The following is a 22360-nucleotide window of genomic DNA, read 5'->3' as shown; positions in this document are numbered from 1 at the left end:
AACCCTGAAAAGGACCATTTTGCATAAGTTGTAAAATAGGTGATAAATGTGTGAAATAATGAGAATTTTGGACTGCTTATAGTATAAAAAGAAATCGGCTAGGCTTGAGATATGATGAAATTCGATAAAAATCAATTTTTGGAGCCAGGGGTAAAATATTCATTTTGTGAAAGTCTAGGGGCAAAACGGTTATTTTGCCCAATTATGAATTTTCGAGTGTCTAGATTAATATGCTGATGAGATGAGTGAATTCCTATCATATTAGATCAAGAATTACAAAATCTAGGCCTAGACCGTGGAAAAGCAAAACAAGTGAACTAAGCCAAACTAGTCATCCACATTTTGTAATCCGAGGTAAGTTGTATGTAAATAATCCAATTATATTGTTATTATATGTATTTGAATTGATATAGCATAAATTTCTTGTTTGTGGAAATGATAATGTATGGTGAATCTTGGGATAGTAGAACTCCCATTTGATCTTTAGGAAATACATCGATATTCATGCCATGACATTCGGGTTATTTGTGTGCTAGTGTAAGACGTGTTTGAGATATGCATCGGCCACATTATGAGAGCCAGTGTAAGACCACATCTGGGACATGGCATCGGCATTGAGACGAGAGCTAGTGTAAGACATGTCTAGGACATGCATCGGCCTCGAGATGTAAGCCAATGTAAGACATGTCTAAGACATGCATCGGCTACAAGATGTGTCAGTGTAAGACCATGTCTGGGACATGGCATCGGCACAGATATGTGAGAGTTAGTGTAAGACCATGTCTGGGACATGGCATCGGCATTATACCCTATGTTTGAGGTTTAATGAATATTCGGTAGCATTCCGAATGGTTCGACGATGAGAAATTCAGTTTAAGTTTAACGAGAAAAGTATAACCATGTTATGAGTGGTACAGATGCCTATTTGAAATGTATGAGATGAGAGCCTAAAATATGCTATGTGAATTGTATTGGGTAGTGACTAGTAAGTTGTGCTTATGCCTACTTTTGTATTATGAGCATGATGATGGATGGTAAAGTTATTATTATATTTAATTGCATGCAACTTACTCAGCTTTATGCTTACCTTATTTGTTTCCATTTTCTTATAGTGTCGGCTAATTAGCTTGTGGATCAACGGTCGTCGGAGGCATCGATCACATATCAATCGAAGTACTTGGTATAGTTAGATCTCTTTATTTTGATTATGGCATGTATAGGACTCTTTGATTTTGTTTTAGTGTCACATTATTATGGGCCAAATGTGTTGGCTTGCTTTAATATTTGACTCATTTTGTACAAGGCCATGAAAAATGGTTAATATTGAAAGTTATTATATGAATGTAAAGTAGTCTTTCATGAATGAGGAATTGTTAGTATGGTTGTTTGGTTGTGAAATCACATTAATTTAGACTTCGATATGTTGGTTGTTGTTATTTTGTGTTTCAGGGTGGCAAAGGGCTTGGTAGATAGCCCTATATTGTCCATACAGGCGTGTGACACACGGCCATCCCCATGGGTGTGTTGTCCAGCCGTGTGTCCTCTACACGTAAAATTTTCATGTCAGTATGCATGGTAGTAAACGCACGGGAAGAGACATGGCCGTGTGTCTCAGCCGTGTGGAGGACACGGCCTCTGACCACGGGCGTGTGTCTCAGCCGTGTGCCCTAAATTGGATGTTGACGTCAGAAACAAAATGTGTATTTTGAAGTATGGCATGTATAGGCTAGAAATATATTAATATGTTTTTGAGTTGTGAATATTATCCATGTGATATGGCTTGGTTTATGGATGTGATTATGAATGAATTTTGATATATGTTTTGTGTTTTAAAATGGTATGTTTTAATGTACTGTTGAATGACCAAATGAATTGGTCAATTTGGTAAGTTTTGGTATTGCTTAATGAGAAATTGATAAGATTATGAACCATATGTTTTGGTATGATTTTGGCTTATAATTTAGTATGATTTGTTATGAATGTAAAGCATGAAATTGTTGTTAATGATATGGCATGAATAGTGTATGTTTTGGTTGTGAATTGGTTAGAAATTTAGTACTAAATGTGCTTTGTTTTATGTTTGTAGGGATGACCCTTTTTTGGTGGCAATTTGGCTTTACAAATAGCCTATTTTTGTCCACACGGGCAGAGACACGGGCGTGTGTCTCAGCCATGTGTGAAACACGGTTATGTTACACGGCTATGTGTCCCCTAGGGTACCCTACGATTTAAAGTCAGTATACCCTACAATTTTGACACGGCCTAGACACACGGGCATGTCTAGTGGCTGTATGTGGCACACAGCCTTAGCACATGGGCGTGTGTGGCCATTGCGAAGGGTACACAGGCATGTGGTCGACCGTGTGACCCAAGTCAGTAACCTCCCTAATTTTCACACGGCCTGGCACACGGGCGTGTCTTGTGGCCGTGTGGACAAGTCAGTATGTATGCCTTGATTTTTCATGGTCTAGACACGTGGGCGTGTCTAATGCTGTGTGAGGCACACGGCCTATTCACACGGGTGTGTGACCTTTTCAACTTTGAAAAATATTTAAGTTTCGAAAAATTTCATATGTGTTCGGTTTAGTCCCGACCTTTCTCTAATGTATGTTTAAGGTCTTGTTGACCTAAGAAAGGGGCTTTATGTTGATGTTTGACTATGATGCTATGTTGACTATGAAATGAATGTGAATTGTTCCGATATGACCGGTAATGCCTCTTAACCCTAGTCCGGTGACGGATACGGGTTAGGGGTGTTACAAATTATCTGTTATTTGGCATGTATATCATGCCCACAACACAACACAATTCACAATAGTTATCACACATGTCTCATATCACAATATCGCATCATAATAATCAATCCAGAATTATTAATATAATCACATAATTGCCAAAATAAAGCAAGGGAAATAGAAAGCTTACACTCGAAAATTAGGATAGGGGTTTATGCTATTCTTAAGCTTCCAATTAACACTATGAATTGTGTTTACAAGTAGCGATTCCAAACACTCACCGTTTACACTTTCACCTAAATGCCAAAAGTTTAAACTAACTTTTCCTTACCTTTTGCCTTACTCGAAGAAGGCTCCAATGGTTCCGCTGCTTCACACATAATAACCACACAATATACACAATCAATTAGCAGCCAAAGACTCACCTAAACCGACAAAAAATGCAAGCCTAAGTTATATCCCTCATAAAATTGAAATTTCGACTAACAAACTTGAAACTCAAATATATTTATCTTAACTCATTCCCATTACCTATAACCGATTCCAATCATCTAGTTATACATCTAAGAACAATTCCTAACCTTAAAACTGCTCAAAACTATGCAGATTCACGGATCCAAAATTTCGACATATAATGGCAATTTTCACAAAAACTCAATAAAAGGTTGGAAATCTTCAACAAAATTTTAACGTAAGTTTAGAAACCTTCTAATCATGTCAAAACTAATTGAAAAACACTTTGAAACCACGTTTTATCCAAAATCCCAAAATCCATCATTAACGACTCAATTTTTTATTTTTATTTAAAACATGCGATTTAATAGCTAAAAACTCAATTTAAAGGATCAAATAATATCAAAAAATAATAAGGAATTGAATCATTACCTTAGTTGACAAAAAATCAAACGTTTGATCGAAAACCTGAAAAAATTAAAAATTCAACAATGGAGAAATCTATGGTGTTCTTGGATGTTTTTCTTGAAATACTATGGAGATTTATGGCTAGGTGAATGATAGAAATCTAAGGAATTAAGTTTGGGAATCAAAGTTAAATAAGAGGAGCTTTGGAATGCAATGGACGGCAAAGCGAAAATATAAAGAGAAGAGACTAACTGAATTTTATAAGGATGAAAGGGGAAAATAGGGTGAAAATTAAAATTTGGTTTAATTACCTTTTAAAAACTTATAATTCAAAAATTTTTACAAATCAGTCCTTATTTCAAAATTGAAAGCATTTTGAACATTATTTTCAAAAATTGTTTTAATTTCCAAAATGAGATAGACAAAAACATTTCCAAATACCATGCTAACGAAATTCCTAAGCTCACTAGAGCTAAAATTCTCATTTTACCCTCAAAACTTTTAGGCCTAATTTTGGAGTGTGATATTAGGAATAAGTCATTACGCATGTGCTAATTGATAATATAAGATGGATGCAAGTTATGACGATTCACCAGATCTGTTTATTTGATTGAGATGAGTAGACTTTCTTTGTTAATCCGTAATATCGATTACGAATCTGCCGGTATGTTTCGTAGAGCATAAATCTGCATACAGCTACATTATCACCTATTGTGTGCTTGTAGGAATGTTTTTAGCCGACTATTTGTTTATCTTTTCTTTGAATTTTTGCACTATTTTATTTGTGTTATTTGAAAAGTAAACCTTGTTGTAAGTGAGTTATTTAAGGTGAGTGATAAAGACTTTAATTACCAGAGTTTTAAATCCATTATTAAATAGAATCATTCATTGAGCAAACTGCATTAAAATATAAGATTTCACTCCTTATTTTGTGCTCTTTAAATACTATTGTTGATTTACTTTGTTCTTTGTCGCAACATCAATTGGGGAGACATGACACATAGCAAACTGTGTGCCTGTGCAAAAATGCATGCAGCCAAACACCTATTTATGTTTATTTCACCCAAAATATAATTTTAGCCAAACGACCCTTTAGTTAATTTCATCTGATTCGTGACTATGTTGTGTGATATTACTTCAATATACAGACATACAAAGAATCCAAGAATTACAGATGACCGAAGATCATGACATAGCAACATGCGGATTCACATAACATAAATCCGCACTGCAAGCAACACATGCAGAAGCAGCCAATCCAGCGAGCTTTAATCATCAGCTGATTATTCTATGACTTACCCTTGAATATTTTTAAACGTGAACGTGGCCCTTTGGACCTTGCTTCAAGAAGCTTGGCCTTCAAAGTGTTCTCCTTCGTTCCTGGAGGTAGCTTTGTTGAAGACTCTGATTCATCTAAGTCAGGGGATGTGAATTTTGTCATCCATTGCCGCACTGGACTCAGCTGGTTCTTCCATGCCGGGAAACTACAGGAAGCCTCACCACAGTCATTTTCAGGATTTATATTCCCACCTTCCGACAGTGCCATGTGATTTCTTATTAAGTTATCCAGTACATAATTTGAGCTCAATCCATGTATCTCATCAAGCTTATTTTTTCTTCCCTCGCTGCCATATTGGGTGGCTTCATCGTTTTCAAACTTTTGTGACACTGTTATTTCAGTGGTGTTCCCTATAACAGTATCTTCCTGTGCTGAATCGGCCAATTGAGATTTTTTATTTCCGTTGCACATAGCTCTGGCCATCTTTTCTTCTAACTTCGCTTGTAAACTGGATGGGTGCCGAGTTTTACTCTTCTCGTGAGATGGAGGTTTTTTCTCTGCATGATTTGATTTTATTGTTTCTTCAAGATCACCATTTAGAGCTACATCTTTATCTGATTTGAGGTCAACATTGTTTGGCTTATTCAGCTCAAAACAATTCGAATCACTGCTGGCAGAATCTTCCTCATCACAAACATCTTTAGGTGCACTAACTGCTTCATTTAGAGGTACAGATTCAAGCGACTTCCTGCAATCCTTTCGTGATAAATAATTAGAACGCTTAGAAACAGAAGTACTGATCCGTTTAGCTTGAAGGAAAGTCTCTATCTCAAAGCCTAATTTGTCTATCATTGACTTCTGTTCATCGAAACCAGACTGAGCTTCTTCCAGCTTGATCTGCATTCGCTCATCAAGCCAAGATTCAGATATATGAAGAATCATACGATCACAGTCAGCTGCTCCAGCCCAATCTTCATCAGATTTCTGTCTAAGACCATGCACCTCACGTTCATAGCTTTTTATTCCCTTTGCAAACTCATCACAAAGATCTTCCAACAGCTTCCTTGATTTCCTTTCTCTTTCAAGGTCTTTCAAGGCATTAGACAGAGAAACTTTTATGTCAGATACTTCCCGAGCTAACTTCCTGTGTAGACTCTCTGAACGTTTTCTTAACTTTCTTTCATCTTCTAGTTCATCCCTCACAGACCGTACAGCAGCGTGAATCCGATCTTGCTCCTTACTCTTCCTAGCTAGTTTGTCTTCAGCAATCTGCTTCATCAAATCATCAATTTCATGTCGATCTGCTTGTTGATCTTGCAGTAACTCCTTAATCCTAACACGAGCATGATCTAGTTCCATCTTCAATGCTTTTATCAATGAGATATTCGACACATGTTGTTCTTCCAGGCTCCAAATCCGATTCAGTACTTTTAACAGCTCTGTAGACGTTTTGAGATTATAATGTGACTCACCAACCCTTCCCCTAAAATCGAACGAACTGCTAGGGGTGACTGCAGGATTATAAGGTGCCACCTGAAAAAGTGGGGCATCTCAAATCTCTGGATGGATCAGAAGTGAAAATTAAATGGGAAAGACCTAATAATCAAACCATGAAATTGATATTTAACATAATAACACAAAAAGCAAATCAGTGTGAAGTTGAAGATGGTCCGAATTTATTCATAAAGATTTTCATCTTAAACAAACTCTGAAATGCTTTTTTAAAACAAGCATGCTATGGCAAGAATAAAACATAAGTAATAATAATTATATCAGAAATGCCCAACCATGACATTTATCAACTTAGAACCTAACTCAAAAAGAGTTAAATTTGAGACAGAAACATAAATCAAAGTCAGGCTATAAGCCCATAACTGATATGAATCCACTTGGTCATGGCTTAAGCTAAGCAGGACTTGTAACAATCTTTCTTACCCGAACTCAAATTCCAGGAAGTTTCAGTTGAAGTACCAATTACAGAGAGGAAAAAATCATCTTTCCTATTCCATATTTATTCCCCAGATAGTACATCTTGCATTCCTTCCACCCCTGGTAACTCTATATCTTCATTCTTACAGAAGTGGCTGAAGACATTGTGTTGAAGCCAAAAAAAACTGAATTAAATCAACTAATACTTCATTCATTGTTGAGTTTTTTAAGTAATAATTATCAATTCAATGGCTTTTGGTCCTCATTAGGGTACAAGAAATACTCAATGGCCTATTCCTTCAAAAAGTTTCAAGCTTAAGACTAATTACAATCAAACATGAAGCAGCATCCAACTACCAAATAACTGCATCAAACACCAACGGATTTATGCTATTAATAGACAATTGTATGCTTTGTTTTTTCGATAATATTAATTTAGCAGACAGAACAAGTTAGTATATAACAAATTAAAATGCCAGCATTTAATGATGATTCTAAGATCCTGCTAAGAACTAAGTTGTAAACTGGATCAATCAGAATCACTAATGAAAAAACCAATTACAGAGATGAAAGTAGAAGACTAAGAGAAACTCTCCATTCTTTTCCAGGAAAACCTTGAACTTGTTCATGTTTAATCATATACAAAGCCCCACTAGGTTTTGAACTGAATAGAACGCTTGACAAAGCAATCTTTCCAATAATAAACGACTAAATAATAAACAAGAGGGCATTCAAAGCAAATAATCAAACTAAAAAACACACTCTATAAACGGGAAAACAAAGCAACAAATTATGCAGGAGAATAATCAAACAACCAAGACCAATAATATAAAAGCAAAAACGTAGCCCTATTAACATAAACTGTAAGCATCACAAAGCATGTGGTTAGATGGGAAAACAAGTCTCATTTACCACACCCAAAGTTCCAAACCAATCAAAACCCATCTCACCAACTAACAGATAAAATATCCTTCAAAGAAAATTAACATATAAGTAAAAAAAATACACTGACACTACTAGTGCATAAACAGAAATATAAAACAAAAAAAGGAAATACCTGGTCAGGAACAGAACTGGGGCAAGGATCAGCCAAGAAATGAGAAAAATCAATGCCCTTGTCCTTGAAAAGGTTGTTGTGATGGCGTTGATGGTAGCGGCCATTAGTGTTGTTAGCACCTCTATGCATTTTAGGTTGAGAAGGATGAAGAAATTGGTGAAACTCCCAGAGTGAAGCAGCTAGCTTTCTTGCAGAAACAGCGGCAGGAGGGGGAGGGGTGGTGGTGTTATGATGAAGTCTCCAAGAGAGGAGTGGAGTAGTGGGGCCCCTTCCTTTCCTATACCCTACCAATAATACCCTCCTACTCAACTTTTCACACAAATTTTGCTTCTTTTCTGCTCCCAATTCTCAACCTTTTTCTTCTCTTTTCATCTGTCCTTTTCTTTCTTTCTCCCAAGCCTTCAAAAGGGTTTTAAATAAGAATTAAATACAACTATTTTCTTTTCTTTTCTTCTATTCTTTTTCACTTCCCCCGGCCCCACATGGCCATGGGGTCTAGGTTCTAGTCTGAAATTTAATATGGCTCTTTGCTGTGGATATTCTGTCTTTTCTTATTTATATCTAAACTGCTTTTGGGTTCTGCCTCCACCTTGCAAGTGAATAACACACTGATTGATTATGAACAAGAAAATGTTGGAGGGTAGTGAATTGGATGTATTAAATCGTTTGGCAAAAAAATTCGATGTTTCAAGTTAAGGTTTTATGCGAAAAATTATTTTTAAATAAGAGATTTGATTTCCGCTATTTCAAAACAAATCCATCCCATATAAATTATGTGATCTCGAAGAATTTCATTAAAAAAAAAAAAAGGTGGATTACCTGTCAAGCAATACGCTTTGTGATTGCACCAAGCTAAGGGAGCTGTGAAAGTAATAAAAGAACCTTTGATTAGGGTGGTTACTTACTGAAATAGGTTTAGGAAAAAACAATGTCTACCATCCAATCTAACCATCAATCACGGTTTTTCTTACTAATATTTTCAATTATGAAGGGGATTGTTACAGTGACCAACTCTTATTAAACCAAGAAATGTCATTGTTGTTTACTCACAAGATCTTGGTCGCGTTTACAGTAGAATTATTATATTTACAGTAATAAAGTAGCATTTTAACCAAAAAAAGTCTATTATTATAGTGGAGTATTATGTGTGTTAAGAAAGATAACGAGGAGCGCAAGGTGGGGCTTAATGTGTTAATAATACTCTCGAATACAATGATCCGATGCATCCAACTAACCAAAACCAAAATAATACTCTAAATAAAAAAGTTGTCTTTATTCCCCTCCTACTTTTATAGGGAAATAGGATGTTTTTCTAGGACTGGCACGTCCGGCACTGGGGCAATAAGGAGCCAAAGCGAAGTGGTAGGTGGCGATTAGTGATTAGCTATTGAGCTTTGCTAAGGATACTTTACCTTCCTTGTCGTGTTGGGGTTTCTTACACTTATGAAAAGCATTGGAATTGGACACGATTTTGTTTGGAAATTCTAATATCTCATATTTATTTAAAACCTCTTACATTAGAAGGGCATTTCAGAACCCCGATTCTTTTGCATCTTATGATTTTAGATCTATTTCAATGTGTTTCATGCATATGCTAAAATAAATATTATATAACTATTTAAAAAATATTTAATAATTTATATTTATTCCAGTTTCGACAAAAAAAATATTTATTTCAGTTTGTATAAAATACAAAGTACGATACATATATATACATGTAAATAGATTTTTTAAACAAACATTACAATAGATCTGTTGAATCATTTATTTTTCATATACATGTAAACATGATACATATATACTTTTTGAGATTTTTTTAAGTATAATGATATAATTTGCCTCCAATTTTATAAAAATATTATTTTAATTTTTAATTTAAATTTTTATTTTTTAGTTCTTAAATTTTTTTGTCAAATCACTTTAAAATAATAACAAAATTTAATGTTTTTAATTTTGTTAATGTTACATACATATGAATAACATGTCAACATTTAGTTTATTTTTTAAAATTTATAATTCAAAAAAATTATAAAAAATATTTATAAAAATTAAAAATTATTATAATTATAAAAAATGTTTTTAAAATTTTAAAATTTTAAAATATTAATTAAATACTACATGTCATCTACAAAATATATATTTAGATTGTCACATTAGTTAAGTTAACAAATTTAATTTTTTTTATCTTAACTGATTTGAAAACAAATATAATTTTAATAACTAAAATAAATAAAAAATTAATGAAAAGTTAAAATACTTTTTCTTATAAAATTGAATGACAAAAATATTCATTAGTTGTGTTTTATCATGTAACAAACCAGAAAATTGCAAAGGAATTAATCTACTCCAGGCAACTCCACTATGATTACCACGCAGTGCCTTAAGAACATAAGGTGGACTAAGCGCTAACAAGAAATTTGGGGAAAAAAATATTTTTTTAAGATAAAAGTATTGTTAAATAAAATGTTTTTAAATTTTTTATAAGTGGTTTTAGTTGAAAAAATGCTTTTGTAATATATTTTTTATTTCAAAAATAAAAATAAAAAATTTTAATTTTTATTAAAAAATATCTTTTTAGATGAAAAACACTCTTAAAAAATAATTTTAAAACTAAGCCTAACAAAAATACGTAAAACCAGCGGTAAGCTTGTAGCATTTTTATTTGTTCACAGAAGGTTCATTAAAAGGAAGGCACAACTATTCGAATATTCTGAACATAAATTAAAAAAAAATTTCTAAATTTTTTAATGGAGAAAGCACGTGCAGTATGAAGTGGCTTGCATTTTTTTAAATGCAAAGACAGCAAAAAGACAGATCCTAATGCACGAGGGATTTCACGTGTTGGCTAAAACTATTGTAGCATCGAACTCTTTTTTAACGCTATGATTTTTTGTTGCCATTTCATATAGAAAGAATGATTGTAGCATGTTATAATATCTAAATAATGCATGAGTGTGGTTAACTGAGTTGTTAGGCAGTTACAGGGTTGGTATATTGTTAATAGCAGTTGAGGATCATTTGTATATAAGTTAGATTGAGCTGATTAAAAAAGGTGTGATAAATGTTCATCTTGTGAGTAACTCTCATTTTAGTTTTAAAAGAATCTATTCAAGAATTCTATCATGGTATCAGTCGCTAGGTGATTCTTGGCCATGACTACCACGCATTCTGCCGATTCTGAATCTGTTGACCCTACTGGTTCGGCTTTTATTGGTGAACGAGTGGTGACATCCTTCCCTCATCATGAGGTTATTAAGCTTGATGAAACGTCGTTCGTTCAATGGCAACAACAGATCCGGCTCATTCTTCGCGGCTACGGTCTGTTCGGTCTCCTTGATGGATCGTTGACGGCTCCAGCGAGATTCATTCAATCTCCTGATGACAGTCTTGTTGTTAATCCGTCGGCTTCGGTGTTTGATCAACAAGACAGCCTACTTACCTCCTGGCTTTTATCTACGATCAGTTCTCCATTCTTGTCCTCCTTCATGGATGTTCGCACTGCTCGTGACTTTTGGCTCGTGGCGAATAATCTCTTTGCGGCCGATTCAAGCACAAAGCAGTCTCAGCTGCGTCATGAACTTCATTCTCTCCGGAAAGGTAGCCTCTCTATCAGATCTTATGTTAATAAAATCACGAGCTTGTGCGCCCTTCTTGCAGCTTCTGGATCTCAGATCTTGGAGGCCGAACGGACGGCGGTCCTTCTTGCTGGCCTCTCCTCTGAGTTTGATGCCGTTGTCTCATCTGTATCTCTTTCGACGGGCCCGTTATCGTTCCAACGTATTGTCGATGCTTTGCTTGAATGTGAAGCTCGTCAACTTCAGTCTGCTCAAGATGTGTTGATGGCCGCGAATATTGTGGAAGGACCTCCGCTTCAGTCGGTGGATCAGATGTCGGCTGGTTCGTTTCGTGGAGGACGATCTACAGCTCGTGGTCGTGGACTCTCTTTTCACTCCCGCATTCAGTGTCAAATTTGCAGCCGTTATGGTCATCTTGCACAGCGTTGCTACTATAGATATAATCGCGATGAGTCGTCGCCCCTCGAGCCACCGGTAGCACGGCGAGGTAGTTTTATTCCTGGAACAAATGAGAACGACTGGGCGCGTGGTGATCGAATTGGAAACAATGGTTTTAGTCAAAATTGGGGTCTTCACGGTCAAAATTGGAGGCCTTATAGTTGGCCAAATTTTGAGATAGAAAATTATGCTCCACGTGGGCCCCATGCACCTAATCCATTTTTGTAAATGGAAATGGACAGCATGATAATGCTGCACCGAATATTAAATCTACGCCTTATGGGCATGAGGTTGAAGTTGGCCCACATGTTGGTGATGCTTCCTTGGGCCGACCGTTTGGTAATGTGGCATCTCGGTCACGTGGGCTTAGTGGGTCAGTTCGGTCTAGATCAACTGATAGCCAATACGTGCCTGGACCTTCTGCTAATTGTGTTGGTGTTGACAGATCTTGGCAGACTGTTCATGAAGCTCCGTGGCGAACGAAACCCCGTGCTCGTGTTTTCATTGTTGACTCGTGTCCGTATGATTCGTCTCAATTTGTTGGGTTTCCTCCCAGGCTTCCTGAGTTGCATGCGTCTGATTATTCTGATGCTACAGCGTATGACTCTAGTTTTCAGTCTAATGATTCCTTTGTTCCATTAGGAAGCACGTCCTGGTGCCCCGATTCGGGGGCTACTCATCACGTGTGCCGCAATGCTTCGGATTTACAAGGCTCCACTCCGTATACAGGTACTTCTTCTCTTTTGATGGGTAATGGGGTCTCTACTAAAATTTCGTCTATTGGGAGTACAACTATTCCTACGGAAAAAAATTATTACATCTATCAAATGTGTTATGTGTGCCAAGTATTCGGAAAATTTATTATCTGTCTCTAAGTTTGCTACGGATAACAATGTGTTTTTTGAGTTTCACCCCTCGTATTGTGTGATTAAGGACATCCAGACACAGGAAATCTTAATGCGGGGCCTAGTTCGTGATGGGCTATATCAATTCTCAGCGGATTCGAGTGATTTGCCCCCGTCTGTTCATAGTACAGTTGTTCAAGGTTCTTCTTCACCTGATGATGTTTTTACTCTGTGGCATAAGAGACTAGGACATCCTACTTCTAATATTGTAAAGGCTGTTCTAGATAAATGTCAGATTATTATAAATAAAAGTCATCTTGATAATGTGTGTGTGGCATGTCAACAAGGAAAATCTCATAAATTACCGTTTTCTCATTCTAATACTGAGTATGTTGATTCCTTTGAATTGGTTGTTTCTGATTTGTGGGGCCCAGCTGCTGTTCCGTGTGAAGGGAATTTGTATTATGTTTCTTTTATTGACATGAAGAGTCGCTTTACCTGGGTTTATCTGATAAGTCGTAAATCTCAAGCAGTAGAGTGTTTTGGTCAGTTTCAAAGGATGGTTCTCACTCAATTCGAGAAGAGCATTAAGAAGTTTCAAAGTGATTGGGGCGGTGAGTTTCGTGCCTTTTCATCTATTCTTGCTAGTCAGGGAATTCTTCATCGTGTTTCGTGCCCTCACACTTCTAAACAGAATGGTGTCGCTGAACGTAAACACCGACATATTGTGGAAATGGGTCTTACTCTTCTGGCTCAGGCTCATTTACCAATGCAGTACTGGGGTTATGCATTCTGTAGTGCAGTACATATTATTAATCGTTTGCCCACTCATGTGTTGAAAGGATGCTCCCGTATCAGAGTTTGTTTGGTCGCGACGCGGCTTATGATCATCTTAGAGTGTTTGGTTGCTGTTGTTTTCCATTCTTACGTCCATTTGTTAAACATAAGCTTGAATTTCGCTCTCAACCATCTACGTTTCTGGGATATAGTGCGCGTCATAAGGGTTATTTTTGTTTAACACCAGATGGAAAGATCGTCATTTCCAGGCATGTTGTGTTTGATGAAAGTCGATTTTTGTTTCCACTTGCGTCTTCTATGGATCCATCATCTCGGAGTACTCTGTCACGTGTTCCAGTTGTGCCGTCTTTTGTCACTAGGGATACTCATGTGTGTCCTTCGCCTGCAACTGGGGTATCAATTGATAGTCCTACTGGTGAATCTACTTCACCTGATTCCTCTGCTATGAGAAGTGATTCTCAACAGCATACTGGCAATTTGTTTGATGTCTCAGGGACTGTTGGTCGAGAGATGGATGTTCCTCCTATCACTAGTTCTCCTGCGTCTCTTGAGCCTGTTCCTGTTCCTGCTGTTCCTACCACTAATACTCATGCTATGGTGACTCGGTCTAAGGCTGGTGTTTTTAAACCCAAGGTTTTGTGTGTAGATAGTGTTGAGGTTGAACCCAGTTCTGTTGAGGAAGCTCTTATTCATCCAGACTGGCGTGTTGCTGTTCAAGCTGAGTTTGATGCGTTAATAGCTAACTCTACATGGGAGCTGTGTTCTCTTCCTCCTGGTAGGAAAGCAATTGGTTGCAAGTGGCTGTTGAAGATAAAGAAAAATCCTGACGGGACGATTAATCGTCGAAAGGCACGGTTAGTGGCCAAGGGCTGTTCACAGGTGCCTGGCTGTGATTTTAAAGAGACGTTCAATCCGGTTGTCAAACTTGCTACCATTCGAGTCATCCTATCCATTGCTGTAACCCAGGGTTGGCCTCTTCGACAAGTTAATGTCAATAATGCCTTTCTGAATGGTGATCTGACTGATGATGTGTATATGCAGCAACCTCTGGGGTTTGAACAACATGGTTCCAATGGTGAAAAGTTGGTGTGTCATTTGACTAAAGCTTTATATGTCCTACGACAAGCCCCTCGTGCCTGGTTTGACAAATTAAAATAGTTTCTTGTTTCCACTGGTTTTACGCTTTCGAAATCAGATGCTTCGTTGTTTGTTCAGACTTCTTCTAACCACACTCTGTATGTTCTTGTATATGTGGATGATATTGTTATCACTGGCAGTTCATCTGACGAAATCAATTGCTTTGTTCAGCAACTTCACAACAAGTTTGCTCTAAAAGATATGGGTGATCTCCATTATTTTCTAGGAATTGAATTTAGTCGTTGTTCCTCCGGCAGTATTCATTTATGTCAGCAAAAGTACATTCAGGACCTTCTTAAGCGGAGTTCTCTGTCTAATGCCAAAAGTGTTCACACCCCGATGGTAAGCTCTTCCATGCTATCTAAGGATGAGGGTGAATATCTTGCTGATCCAACTGAATATCGTAGTATTTCTGGTGCTCTTCAGTATATTGTTTTAACTCGACCTGATATTGCCTATGCTGTTAATCGAGTGTGTCAGTTTATGCATGCTCCCACTAATCTACACATGGTAGCATTGAAACGTATTCTTCGATATTTACGTAGTACTCTTTCTCATGGTTTGGTCTTTCATCGTTCTGAGCGTCTGTCTTTGGTTGGTTATGCCGATGCCAATTGGGGTCTTGATTTTGATGACCGTCGATCTACTACGGGATACTGTGTGTACTTTGGTCACACACCTATCTCTTGGTGCTCTAAGAAACAACAAGTTGTTTCTCGATCTACAGCAGAGGCTGAGTATCATAGTCTACCAGAGGCTGAGTATCGTAGTCTAGCAGCCGCCACCAGTGATGTTGCTTGGCTAGTCTCTTTGTTAACAGAATTAAAACTACGATCAGCTGATACTCCGACAATATGGTGTGATAATTCGAGTGCGGTAGCAGTTGCAGCTAACCCGGTTCTGCACTCCAAGTTTAAACATGTAGAACTTGATCTGTTTTTTGTCAGGAAAAAGGTGGCTAGTGGAGAGTTGGTTGTTGGTGAAGTGCCTGGTTGTGATCAAGTGGCCGATATTCTTACTAAATCGTTGTCTGCGTCGTTGTTTGTTCGTTTTCGTCAGTTGCTTCGGGTTGTCTCTCTTGAAGAAGCTAGGTGAATGTTATAATATCTAAATAATGCATGAGTGTGGTTAACTGAGTTGTTAGGCAGTTACAGGGTTGATATATTGTTAATAGCAGTTGAGGATCATTTGTATATAAGTTAGATTGAGCTGATTAAAAAAGGTGTGATAAATGTTCATCTTGTGAGTAACTCTCATTTTAGTTTTAAAAGAATCTATTCAAGAATTCTATCATAGCAGATGATGATCAACGTGTTTTACAAAGGTGAACGAGGGCATGAATTCAAAAAGTAGTCGAGATCTCAGTCGTGTACAAGATAATGCCTCAAAGGGCTAATAAACCTACATTGAACAAATGAATATTAGGGCTCACTCCGATTAGTGAGAGTGTTTGAGTTATGTGACACGAATTCTTATTAAATAAGAATGATTATACAAAAATATTCATTAGTTATGTGACGCGAGATCTGTGTAAGGCTTAAGGTCAAGGGCTGAAGGCTCGAGGCCGTAGCTCAACAAATCCCCGACCAGGGGTGCGAGGGATAGAGGCCTCCACGGTACGGACCATGCTGTACTAGTAGAATCCGTATAGAATTACACTTCTTCTATTTGTCATTGATTATAATAAGGTTTTTCAACCTTTAAATAGATGTAGTCAAAACTCCTCTTATATAATCACTCGATTTTTAACATTAGTGAATTTTCTTCTCATCTGCTTGTGGTTTTTCCCAAAAGAGTTTTCCATATAAAATCTTTGTGTTTTATTTTTCTTTTCTTATTGTTTCGCGATTGTTTCTATTGTCATTATCGAGGTTAGTTTTAACAGGGAGCAAGGTGAGACCTTGGTACAATACTTCGGCTTTTTAGGCATGAACAAGGTACATAAAAGAGTAAAACTTAATATGGCAAGTCTTTATACATATAATTACTGTTGTGGTAGTCGAAACATTTCTGACCTAAAATAATAGATCCAATGGACACCAAAAAACATGAATTCTTATGAACTTAAGAAACAAAGTCTTCAAGAACTCAAAGAAGCCACAGGTTGTTGAGATATTTTAATTAAAAAACCAAAATGTTTTGTATTTTATAAACTATTTGTCTTAAAGAAATTGTTGAGGCTAAATGAGCTAAGAGTTCCGAGTGACACTCGGTAGTGCTAACTGTAGACTATTAGTAAGGTGGTTTAAAACTTGTTTGATTTGGTTTGACAAATTAATGAAGAAAATCTTTGGACCTAGTTATATGTTTTAATATTAAAGATACTTTAGTACATCTTTGGAAATCAATCCTTGACATTTGAAGATTGGATTGGATTCATGTGAATCAATAAAGTCCTTGTAATATGGAGATTTGATCAAGAAAGTGTTGCTAATTTTGGAGAGCATATCTTTGATTGATTCTACTTTGGTTGTTATTAATGTAATAGTTATTTTCAAGAAGTTACTTTGTATTCACATAGACTCTATGTTAGCAAACTAAAATCAATATATGCTTAGAGGCTTGTATAGGTTTTGTATGAGAGATTATTCAGTACATTCTAATATGTTTATTAAGGAATTTTTTTGTGAGAGGGTGTAAACTTATTGTAAACATTATTGAGTGTTTACTACCCAGGGGAGGATTTAGAGGTAAGTATTCTAGTTTTAAGTACAAAGGTGAGATCTTTATACTTAGGGAGTTAGAGAGTGTGAATCACTTATTGTATTTGCGATAAAAATAGTGGAATTACTCACTAAGCTACGCTTCGTAGACACAGGGAAATCAAATGACATAAACAAACCTTGGTGTTATTTCTATTTTGTTTGCACAAATTTTAGCAGTGCCAAGCCGTAGTTGCCACTGCAGTCTAGCACTTCCATTACATTTGTTATTTTAAGCAAACAAGCAACTTAAGGTAGCAACAATTAGTATCAAAGCATGCACTTAACGTACCTAGTGGTGAATCCCGGTGTTGCTTTTTTTTTTTTAAATGGAAGGTTCTTCAATTACTTGCCCATTATGCTTGAGAATGGTAACTATCTCTATTGGAATGCTAGAATAGAAGCCTAAATTAAGTTTGTCGATGAAAAGGGATGGAGATATTATCTCACTAGTTGGCAAGCTCTTATTGTTGGTTTAGATATTGGAAAGGTTCCTAAGCCTGAAATAGAATGGACAACTAAAAAAGAAAAAGTTGCAAATGCAAACGCTAAGGCCCTGCATGCCATATTCTATGGTATTGTAACACCCCAAACCCGGCCCAGACATTACGGCCAAACCCAGCATGTCACATTGAAGCGTTGCCATAAAATTCATGTTTTATCTAAAATCTTTCTTAGTGTTTAAAGAGTATTTTTCATTATAGATTAAAGTGAATGGAAGCTGTGCATCAGGTAGGATGCCGGAAAAGAGGAGGTGAGTCTATTGGACTGCTTAAGTACCAAGCTCTCCACGGATCCATTCCTAGACATGCACACAACCATTGCCACACTTTAACTGAGTGATTGTTCAGGGAAAACCATTTCATTTAAAACCATTTGGAAAAGTTATTAATTTTGAAAACGTTTTCATTGCGGAAGCCTTGCTTTGTTATCGCGATATTTTGAAATCAAGTAACCTTTTTAAAACGCGCCCTAGAGCTATTCAATTTCAAATAGTTAAAACAATATCATATCTAAGCTAACAAAACATACTAAAAACAATTAAAAATAATTAAAGCGGCCTTAGTACAAATAAAAACCCGAAAACATAAAGGAAATAATCTAGAATAAAAGTGAAGGCATAAACACTTATTTTAAACAGTCCATATGGCCACTCTGAATCCCTTCAGCTCCAAGTCCACAGATCTAAGGCTCACCTACAAAGATGGCAAAAAGGGGGTGAGTTTGGAGAACTCAATGTGTAAAGTATCCCAACTAGAGCCCAAATCAGTTCAAGCTTTACTGGGCCTAAGCCCTATTCAGAAATCAGAGTTTACTGGGCCTTAGCCCATATCAATATTAATCCGGGCCATAGCCCCTTAAGTATCAGAGTATACTGGGCCTAGCCCATATCAGTATCAATCTGGGCCGTAACCCATATCAGTATCAATCTGGGCCGTAGCCCTATTACAAGTCGAGATATATTGGGCCTTGCACATATTAACACAGTTGGGCCCATTTCAATACAGTTGGCCCATAACAAAACAGTATCATATGATTAATGCATGATAATCCCATCCAACCCTGCACTTGCCTCCGTCCATCTCTACACTTCCTGTGGGGAATAAATCACCCACTGCATCCCTACACTTACAGTGTTAGCACCAGTTGCGGCACTAACTATAATTCGCAGCAAAGCTGCTTATATCAGAATATGTGGCAGAGCCACCAGAACGGGTTCTTCCTTCATAACAAAACCTAACCCCATGCAGTATGACATGTATGCAGAATATATATATAATTAACAAGGCATGCTTCAGAAAGACAGTCAGATTATAGTGTAGGAACAATTATTTACCCTCGAGGGGCGTAATCGTAAACTTACCTTTTAGAGGTATTACGATAATTCTACCTTACAGAGGTATTTCAGTAATTTTATTAGTCTTTTTAGGGTTTCATGCTCATTACAGCTATTAACGTATTAATAGAAACACTTACCGAGTGTTTTTACCGAATTGGGCCCGTTGGCCCGTTAACCTGATTTCGGCCCATTAAGCCCAAATATACCGAAGTGCACGAAATTGCGCACTCTACAATCTTACCGCTTGTGATTACCAAAATTAACAACCAAACCATCTCACGAGCACTCACACGCTCGCAAGTTCAAATAATGGCGGTTTTTCGGCATTTCGGCTTTTTTGCTTTTGCCGATCTAGTCTATGAGTGGGTGTCGTTTACACACCTGATTTGCGACAACTGCTACCGAAATCTTCCACGATATCCTACAATCATCACTAGACATATCAGTTCCAAAAACAATGGCAACCATCATAAACTTACTTACCATAATCGGCCATCAATACGTATGGCCCTTGAGATCCTACCTTTGCCAAAACTAGAGACTAGATCTAGATCTAGTCGTTCCATTTGTCCAAGCCTTCGATTAGCAGCCTCTAGATCACACTAACACCAAAACAAATCAATTGTTACAACCCTTAGAGCCTTAAGCTCCATTCGACAGCCTCCCTATGCCTTTAGGGATTTCGGCTTTTCTAAAACTTGAAATAAAAATAGATCTGAATACTTACCACAGGTTCTTTCAACCAAAATGATTCCACTTCAGTTTCTACTCAGATCTGGTGTAGATCCAGCCCTTAAACACTTGCAGAAATTGAATCTTAGAGATCTAAAGATTCGGCTATATGTCCCTAAAAACTATGGTGTTTTCGGCTTTTGGAACTGTGAAAAGGAAGATGATTTGGTATGGTGGTTTTTGCAGTGGTATTGCTGACAGGGGTTCAGGTTTAGAGGATGTGAAAATTGACCAAAAGAGATGAAGAAAATAGGAGGATTTTGGCTAGAAGAAATCAGTACAAGAAACAACTTTTGGGATTTTAGCTTTTATGGCAATCGGCTATAGAGGTTTAGAAAAGAATGGGAATGAAAGAGGATATGAGTAGAATGGTAGGAATGTTTCGGCTAGAGAAAAAAAGAAGGAGAAAAAGAAAATAGAAGAAGAGAGGAGAAGAGAAGGAAGAATTCGGCACTCAGGAGATCTAACTTTGCATTTTTCAGCTTTTTGAGATACTGAGAAGAGAATAGAATGAAAGGGAAGGCTCTAGGTGGCTAACCCTAATTCGGCAAAACAAAAAGAAAATAAAGCTTGCCCTAATGGCCATTCAGACCCACGGCCCAACCTTCCTAAAGCCCTAACCGAGTTTCTACTTAAGCTCTATCACATGCCCGACACATGCACACAAAAAAATAATAATAAAAGTAACAATACGCTTACCTTGTGACTTGAACTCTGGCTCCCCCTAAACATCCACACGTCACTCCCCCAAACACCTAGGTGGCGCCACATGCCACTTTACCACAGATCTTTTTGTATCCTATTTTGCCACCTCAATTTTAAAAGCCTATATCGCCAGAACCCCCTCTCTCCAAAAATTAAAATTCAGGAATTGCCTCGAATTAAATTTACTCTTGGGCCTTTTAAAGACCCACCAACATACTCAGACCCACACCAGACAGTCGAAACACAGTATTTCTAAAATTCATTAAAAATTACATAAATTCTAAAAATCCCGAAAATTAGGGCGTTACAGGTATTGATATGCAAGAGTTCAAACAGATTTTCAAGTGCACTGTGGCAAAGGATCTTGGGAAGTTCTCCAAATTGTTCTTGGGGAAACTGATTGTCAATCAATCCAAGATGAAAATGTTGACCACCAAATTTGATACATTGAGAATGTAAGATTTTGAGACAATTAGTAAGTTTTATGTCAAGCTATGCGACCTGTCTAATCAGGCTTTCACTCTTGGAGAAGAGCATTCAAACTTTAAATTGGTGAGAAAGGTCTTACAGTCATTGCTTGAAAAATTCTCTATCAAAAGTGACTGCTATTGAAGAGGCCAAAGATTTGGAGAGATTGAAGATTGATGAGTTAATAGTGTAACACTCCTCACCCATATCTGACGCCGAGATAAGGTTCGAGGCATTACCGGGATTTCACGTTCATAAACATATTAAATCGAGTCACCAAGTTACTCTCAAATTAAAAAAATTTCAAATATGTACATCTTGTCCCTTAAACAGGTCTTCGAGACCTAAAACATACCCAGAGGCAGTGCGGGACAAAACTGAGAACATTTGATAAACTTTGGGCACCTTGGAAAATTTCCCTTACTTTGAAGTGTCACTATAATATCCCGAATTAGGGCCTAATTGGAATAGTGGTTTCATGACCATAAAACTGAGATAGAAATAATTATTTTATAATTGCTTTGAGGTTATGATATGATTACATGATTGTGTGAAAATTTCGTGACGAAATTGTATGCATAAAGTGCTTAAGTTAAGATTAGGGACTAAATCGAATAATTTGCAAAACTTGTATTCTAGAAGTTTTTAGTATGAAATTGCTTTGGAATATTAATGAGGAGGTCTTAAATAGCAATTTGACCAATTTCTAAAATTTTGAACAAAAATGGGCTTGTACATGAAAATTTTCAAAGAAAGGTATTAAAGGTATTTTAGTCATTTTGAAATTAAAATTAATTAAAAGGGAAATTAAGGCCAAAATGTGATCATCTTCATCAAGCCTTAGCCGAATCTTACCTCTCTCCATAGCTAGGGTTTCTTCAATTTCCAAGCTTCATAGTAAGTGATTTCAAGCCCCGTTTTTAATGATTTTCATGTTTTTTGAATCCCGATAGCTCGATTTAGCTTATGCTAGCAATAAGTCAACCTAGGGTTCATATTTGGAAAAATACCCATAGGTGAAATTTGTGTATTTTTTGTGTTTTATGATAGAATATGAGATTATAAATTATGTTAGACAACTTGTGCTACTCGGTTTTAAGTGAAAACGAGTAAAAGGGCTTAATCGATAAAAATACCTAATATTCATAAGTACATGTTAGAGTGTGAATTTGCTGTTGCCATAGAAGGGAAAAATGATCAGCATGTCATAAAACATAAGAAAATAGGATGAGGTTTAATTTACAAGCCTTGGGGCAAAA

General features: G+C 36.8%; 1 protein-coding gene across 4 annotated transcripts; it reads right to left on the bottom strand.

The window, feature by feature from the left end:
* Positions 1–4627: 4627 nt before the first annotated feature.
* On the bottom strand, positions 4628–8390 carry LOC121204547 (uncharacterized protein At5g41620). 4 transcript variants are annotated; one of them, XM_041074553.1, is made up of 3 exons: positions 7862–8383; positions 6811–6959; positions 4628–6434 (listed from the first exon to the last, which is right to left on the bottom strand). In XM_041074553.1, the coding sequence occupies exon 3, from the start codon at positions 6232–6234 to the stop codon at positions 4885–4887; it is 1350 nt and encodes a 449-aa protein (XP_040930487.1). In that variant the 5' UTR covers positions 6235–6434; positions 6811–6959; positions 7862–8383; the 3' UTR covers positions 4628–4884. The 4 variants fall into 4 exon arrangements, with proteins under 4 accessions (XP_040930487.1, XP_040930486.1, XP_040930485.1 ...); XM_041074552.1 differs by having other exon boundaries at positions 4628–6408; XM_041074551.1 differs by lacking the exon at positions 6811–6959 and having other exon boundaries at positions 4628–6408; positions 7862–8390.
* Positions 8391–22360: the final 13970 nt, after the last annotated feature.

Source organism: Gossypium hirsutum, chromosome A08 (assembly GCF_007990345.1).
Source record: "Gossypium hirsutum isolate 1008001.06 chromosome A08, Gossypium_hirsutum_v2.1, whole genome shotgun sequence".
Lineage (NCBI taxonomy): Eukaryota > Viridiplantae > Streptophyta > Magnoliopsida > Malvales > Malvaceae > Gossypium > Gossypium hirsutum.
Note: the sequence above shows the minus strand (reverse complement) of the source record. Positions and strands in the feature narration are given on the sequence as shown.

What these genes read in the sequence shown, in the direction of transcription:
- LOC121204547 (XM_041074551.1), bottom strand. Translation starts at nt 7,990, where the DNA reads ATGCATAGAGGTGCTAACAACACTAATGGCCGCTACCATCAACGCCAT. An exon ending in CCAGTTCTGTTCCTGACCAG is followed by an intron (nt 6,409 to 7,861) that starts GTATTTCCTTTT and finishes CCACTTTTTCAG; the next exon opens with GTGGCACCTTATAATCCTGC.